The sequence below is a fragment of the Mus pahari genome, chromosome 18 (assembly GCF_900095145.1).
Source record: "Mus pahari chromosome 18, PAHARI_EIJ_v1.1, whole genome shotgun sequence".
Taxonomy (NCBI): Eukaryota; Metazoa; Chordata; class Mammalia; order Rodentia; family Muridae; genus Mus; species Mus pahari.
In genome coordinates, this window is record NC_034607.1 from 44643618 (window position 1) to 44650287 (window position 6670).

Below are 6670 nucleotides of genomic sequence, written 5' to 3' on the forward strand. Positions count from 1 at the left end.
ATGAACATAGTGAACCACGTGTCCTTATTACATGTTGGAGCATCTTCTGGGTATATGCCCAGTAGTGACCACATGATTTTTAAAAATCAGTAAGAGATGTAAGAGACAGCTATATCAGGGTACCTTCNGNAAAATCTTGCTGGCATATGCAATAGTGTCTGGGTTTGGTGGCTGATTATGGGATGGACCCCCGGGTGGGGCAGTTTCTGGATGGTCCATCCTGTTGCCTCAGCTCCAAACTTTGTCTCTGTAACTCCTTCCACAGGTGTTTTGTTCCCAATTCTAAGAAGGCATGAAGTGTCCACATTTTGGTCTTCATTCTTGAGTTTCATGTGTTTTGCAAATTGTATCTTGGGTATTCTAAGTTTCTGGGCTAATATCCGCTTATCAGTGAGTGCATATCTAGTGACTTCTTTTGTGATTGGGTTATCTCACTCAGGATGATACCTTCCAGATCCAACCATTTGCCTAGGAATTTCATAAATTCTTTTTTTTTTTTTTTGGTTTTTCGAAACAGGGTTTCTCTGTATAGCCCTGGCTGTCCTGGAACTTACTCTGTAGACCAGGCTGGCCTCAAACTCAGAAATCCGCCTGCCTCTGCCTCCCAAGTGCTAGGATTAAAGGCGTGCGCCAACACACCCAGCTATAAATTCATTGTTTTTAATAGCTGAGTAGTACTTCATTGTGTAAATGTACCACATTTTCTGGATCCATTCATCTGTTGACGGAAATCTGGGTTCTTTCCAGCTTCTGGCTATTATAAATAAGGCTGCTATGAACATAGTGGAGCATGTGTTCTTATTACCAGTTGGAACATCTTCTGGATATATGCCCAGGAGAGGTATTGCTGGATCCTCCGGTAGTAGTATTTCACTTAATCAACTTCAAAGCATTATAATTCCAATATACAAATAAAACCATCCATAGTCTGGGATGCTGCAGGGGTTATCACTAACTACATAAAATATAAATATAGATGAGAGCACTCGCAGTCCCTGTCCCAGGCCCTCACAAGCAGCAGCTCGCCTGTCTGGGCCAGGAGTCCAGGGAGCAGAAGCAAAGAGGGAGAGGGTGAGGGAGAGGGAGACGGCCGAGTGGCTCTCACAGAGTGACCCAGCTTCTAATGGCTATAAAGTACAAGAAAAGAGAACTGCCACTAGCTGCCCCACTTCTACAGTTTCAAAACAAACTAGCAACCATTCAGGAAACAAACCAGATCCCCAACCTGTGCTACGGGTTGATGACCAGCAGCGTCTAGCCATGAGGAATGAGATAAACAGCTAGCTGCAGGAGAAACCTCTGGCTAGAGAGAGAAGAGAGCCCAGCAGCACCATGAGAGGCACCTGGAGGACCAGGGGCTGAAGGAGGAGCAGAGGAGGGCTGTGGTGGAGAAGTGGAGGCAGAGCCTGGAGGAGGACAAGGAGTGCCATGAAGCTGTGGTCCCACGGAAGATGGAAAGGATTCAGCAACCAGAGCAGAGGTCTAACTGGTGGTCATGGGGAAGCCCTCTCCATGGGAGCTCCAGCATCCACAGGGTGGCGATCCAGACAGGCAGTCAGTTTCTACCATCAATCTTTCAAAACATGTTGATCCTGTCGTTAGCAAACCACTCTCTCCTCATAAGCAACTTTACTAAACTCCTCCAGACAGAGAAAGAAAAACCTTGAGAGTTGAAAAGCGTAAGTGGCTAAGCGTCATTTGCCTTGGGATGAGAGTGTTTCTGTGTTAGAAGGCGACTGACTGGTCCATTTGGCAAATGGTGCTTTTCCTCAGCTGGTCAGCAGCTGAAGTCGCCTCTTACCCACCAGAATGCACATGATCTTGCTCCCTTGAGATCCATGTGCTGGGAGTTCTGGGTGCTAGCCTTCCAGAGAGGACCTTAAATGATTCGGGTTTCATTTTACCAGCTTGTTTCTCATTTGGTCAGACGTTTCTCCTGGCATTGCTGATGTGTATGATTGCTTGCCTCGGTGTCCATTCATTTCCATCCTGAGGGCTTGACCTCTTATTTTCAGACTATCATCACTGTGTCCTCCAGCTAAAGTCTTAACTTAAACTTAAAGTTTGAGTTTATGCATCCTATGGGTTTACTGTACATAAATATTTAGTTATTCATAAAATGGAGGTTTTTGTCTTAAATCATGGATGAAACAACCAAGCTTTTCAGAAAAGCTACTTGTTTTAATAACTACGATGATTTTAAATAAAACCAAAGAATTATCATGTAATGCAAAGCACACACTTTTTAAAAATAACAAGTTATGGTGATCTTGACTACATTTTTACAAGATTAAAAAGTGTCATGTCTTAACCTGTAATAAGAATGTAGTGTTCAGCAGTTGCCCTTTCGTCTCCACACTCCTGTCTCAGTACCAGCATCTCTGGGATGGCCTCACAAAACCAGGACCCAGCTGCTGCCAGCGAGCCCTGTGGGGGCGCTGCCCAGGGCCCTGTGGGCACGCAGCTACAGCAGGAACTGATGACCCTCATGACACCTGGTGACAAAGGAGTCTCCACCTTCCCTGAGTCAGACAGCCTGTTCAAATGGGTAGGGACCATCCACAGAGCAGCTGGCACCAGATATGAAGGCCTGAGGTATAAACTTTCCCTAGAGTTCCCCAGTGGCTACCCTAACAATGCACTCACAGTGAAGTTCCTCCAACCCTGCTACCACCCCAATGTGGACACCCAGGGCAAAATCTGCCTGGACATCCTCAAGTACAAGTGGTCTGCACTATATGATGTCAGGACCATCTTGCTCTCTATCCAGAGCCTGCTAGGGGAACCCAACATTGATAGCCCTTTGAACACACATGCTGTGGAGCTCTGGAAAAACCCCACAGCATTTAAGAAGTACCTGCAAGAAACCAATCAAAGCAGGTCTCCAGCCAAGATCCCTGATGCAAGCTGTCCACCCTCTTCTGTGTCATCTTTTTTCTGAGACTATCTGTCCTTTCTCCTTGATTTCTAAGCTGTGTTGTTATTTTTGTTTTGTTTTGTTTTTAAATTAAGTCTGCTTGAACCTTTAACAATGTATATTAAATAAATACATGTTGAAAAAAAAGAATGTAATGTACAAATGCTCTCTGTGTCAGTTTATACATATATTTTATTTTATTTTATTTTTGTTTTGTTTTGTTTTTGTTTTTTTGAGACAGGGTTTCTCTGTGTAGCCCTGGCTGTCCTGGAACTCACTGTGTAGGCCAGGCCAGCCTCAAACTCAGAAATCCACCCGCCTCTGCCTCCCCAAGTGCTGGGATTAAAGGCGTGCGCCACCACACCCAGCACATCTTATATATTATATTGTGGTACCATTGTAATATTTTATGTGAATGTTGGTATTATTCTATAAAGTGGTAAATGTTTGAGAAAATAAATAAATACAGATGAGTGGAGAAGCTCACTAGAAAAAGCTTGTTTTAAGCTTAATTGTCGGGGCGGAGTGTGTGGTGGGGGCGGGCTGCCTGGCAGCGGCTTTAGCTTTGCTCGCCTGGCTTGCTCGGACAGCAGTTTCTAGTCGTGCTTTCAGTTCAGGAGCAGCCCCCATTACCGTCTTGAAAGCATGTGGGTACAGAGGTCCAATATGCATTAAGTTCTGCAGTGCAAATTCATGAAGATCTTTGGAGATCGAACTTGCTGAGGCGAAAGAATTTTCATCCAGCAGGTAAGAGATCAAAGTGGGCACTAGAAGAGCGAGTAACTGGACTCCTGTAACAGAGAACGGAAAGCACTGGCTTGACTGGAGAGAACGCAGATTGACTGGTCTTTTTATTTTAATTTTAAGTGCACTGATGTTTTGCCTGTGTGTGTGCCTGAGTGAGGATGTCAGATCCTCTGAGACTGCAGCTACAGACAGTTGTGAGCTGTCATGTGGGTGCTGGGAATTAACCCAGCTCATCTAGAAGAGTATCCAGTGCTCTTAACTGCTGAGCTATCCCTCAGACCCGCAGCTTGTCATTTGTAATAACAATCATATATTATATAATACATAACACTATTATGTATGTTACTTGTGCAACTACAGTTTAATAGTAAACAAGGCTGCAGCCATGTCTCTGAACTAATGAGTCTCAAAGAATAAAGGTTTAAAACATCAGTAACTAAAGCATTAATTTCAATTCACGGGGTAAAAATGGTAAAGTCACTTAATAAATAAGGTTAGATAGATGAGGAGGATAGTAATAAGAAATAAACAATGACTTGAATGAATGATGTTAATTTGATAACCTTTTAGATTTTTTAAAAATCTTATGTATTCACGTGACTTTAACCTTTAGGTTTTGAATTATCATTTAACTTCTCTGACCTCTTTGCAAATATGATAACTTTTCATGAAAAACTTTCCCAGAAAATTGTGAAGATAGTTGAGAATTTTGAAAAGCTATTGTGTGACTGGAGATACAGCTCAGCAGTAGATCACATGCCTGAAGCAGTGAGGCAAAGAGGACTGTTCAGAAGATGTTACAGGAAGCAATAAATTAATGTGTAGGTTACTTGGATACAAAGTAGGATTAACTGTATATTTTTATTTTATTAACTATAAACTTTATAAATAGGCCTTAACCTTATTCACTTTGTAATGGCAGCACTGATCTTACTGTCCTTCAGTATTTAAAGTATTTTTTGAACTGACTTGCCTTTCAATTCCTTAACAGATGTCCAAATTTAGATTTAAGCTTAACATGGAGACCAACAGAGATGAGACCTCCGGCCCCCATGTGTAGTATGGAGCCCAGGGGTACATGTGAAGGCAAGGTCTTTCCCAGTTCAGGAAGAGGGCTTGGAAAATTAGGAGCAGCTTAATGTTTAATCATATGGTATTTGTTGAAATTTTTAGCTTTCCCACAACAATTAAAAATCAAATTTTAATATGCATCTGCATACATTTCTGGTTCAATAAAGGCATTTTGTAGTATTCATGAAGCAAAATGTTAAATATCAAATTCTGAGGTATTTTATGATACTTGGTGTTTCTACTTCATGGTTATAAAAGAAGGCTAATGTAATTCATATTTTATTTTAAAAATTGTATTAAATCTGTACTGTTTCTAGTTCTTAAAAACACATTGCTAGAAAATTAAAAACAAAATCCATGTGTTAAAATGCCCTCAGTAATTCACCAAAAAAATAAATATAAATAAACTCAAGGCATTGTATTAGTAACATGAGTAAATATATCATGTACTCAGACTGTAATTGCTTCTCAGGAAACTCACTGCTACGAAGCCCATGTTTAACATTAAGATTCATAAATAATACAGGTGTTCATTTTGGACTAGTGGCTTTTAATCAGAAAATACTTACTGTTCTGTTCTTCCCCAAGAGCAACCAATGTTTCAAGAACTTTAATTCCTTCTTGGACAGCCAAAAGTTCCGTGCTACTGGCCGGTCTGTGTCTCTCCACAGCTTTCAGCTTCCCAACCACTAGCGGAGCTAAGGAGTGGATGTAGGGAGTGGAGAGCGCACGGTTGGAATGCTGGAAGACGGAGAGGAGAAGCTGGTAGCATTTGGCTTGAACCTAGGTAAGAGAGAGATTTTCTTAATTGACGCAACTGGCAGATCTTAATCCCGGCTGCACCTAACCAGCTACTGAAAAGGAGAACAATGAAACTCAACGCTAACTAAATGAAACTGGAGAGTGAAGAAATTCCCTATACATGAGTTACCAAAATTATCAGGCTTATATAAGCAATATTTCTACTGTGTGGGAAAGCCAGAAACTACTAAGCTCGATTTCTTTCAATTCTTCCTTTAATGTATAATTGTCTGATTTTTAATGCAATATAGTAAGGGATGCTAACAAATGACTGGCGTGAAATAAAGCTACAAAACCACACTATTTAGATGCATTAACCCCATTTGACTCTTTGTAAACAATTTCTAGGTCTAGAAAGGAGATTCCCAGTGGCTATATCTAGATTAGAAAAACCTCATATTAACTTTTTTCTTGTTTCTTGAGGCAAGTTCTCACTATATAGCTCTAGTGAGCATAGAACTCACTGTGTAGACCAGACTAGCTTCAAATTTACGGAGACGGGGTAGCCTCTGCTCCTGAGTGTTAGCATTTGTCACCATGCTCATCAGAGTCGTAACAACTTTGTTAAGAAGGAAAGAGTGTGGACAAAGGATGCAGTACACTTGGTTCAGTACTGTGTTAGAAAGTAAAGCACCAAGTTCCCCTGCACACAGAAGAGTGTGGAGGACCGGCTAAGGATACAGGCCTCTGAGCTACGGATCTGAAGACTTTCCTGAGGCTCGTGCTGGAGGTAGGAATGCTCTATACCGGTTTTCTTTTCCTGGTGTGCAGCATGTTTAAGAAGCCTTAACTTGGACTTTGACAAAATAAACCATAAAGCATGTTCATTTAAAAGATGCAATAATGACAGTGACACAGGCCTTTAATCCCAGCACTCAGGAGACAGAGGCAGGTGGATCTCTGAGTTCAAAGCCAGCCTAGTCCACAGATCTGGTTCCCGGACAGCTAAGCTACATAGAGAAACCCTATCTCAGAAGAAAGAAGAAAGAAGAAAGAAGAAAGAAGAAAGAAGAAAGAAGAAAGAAGAAAGAAGAAAGAAGGAGAAGGAGAAGGAGAAGGAGGAGAAGGAGAAGGAGAAAAGGAGGAGAAAAGGAGAAGGAGAAGGAGAAGGAGAAGGAGAGGAGGAAGAGGAGG

General features: G+C 41.7%; 1 protein-coding gene and 1 pseudogene across 1 annotated transcript in view; one reads left to right on the plus strand and one right to left on the minus strand.

Moving 5' to 3' along the window:
- The first annotated feature begins 2386 nt into the window (after positions 1-2386).
- Positions 2387-2901, plus strand: LOC110336116 (annotated as a pseudogene).
- Positions 2902-3280: 379 nt separating this feature from the next.
- The window catches only part of Heatr5b (HEAT repeat containing 5B), a 77128-nt gene continuing 73738 nt past the window's right edge, over positions 3281-6670 (minus strand). The window contains exons 35-36 of the mRNA XM_021217681.2: positions 5305-5518; positions 3281-3708 (exon numbers count right to left, since the gene is read on the minus strand). Of these exons, the coding sequence (XP_021073340.1) occupies positions 3404-3708; positions 5305-5518 (519 nt within the window). The 3' untranslated portion in view covers positions 3281-3403. The remainder of the gene's footprint in view (positions 3709-5304; positions 5519-6670) is intronic.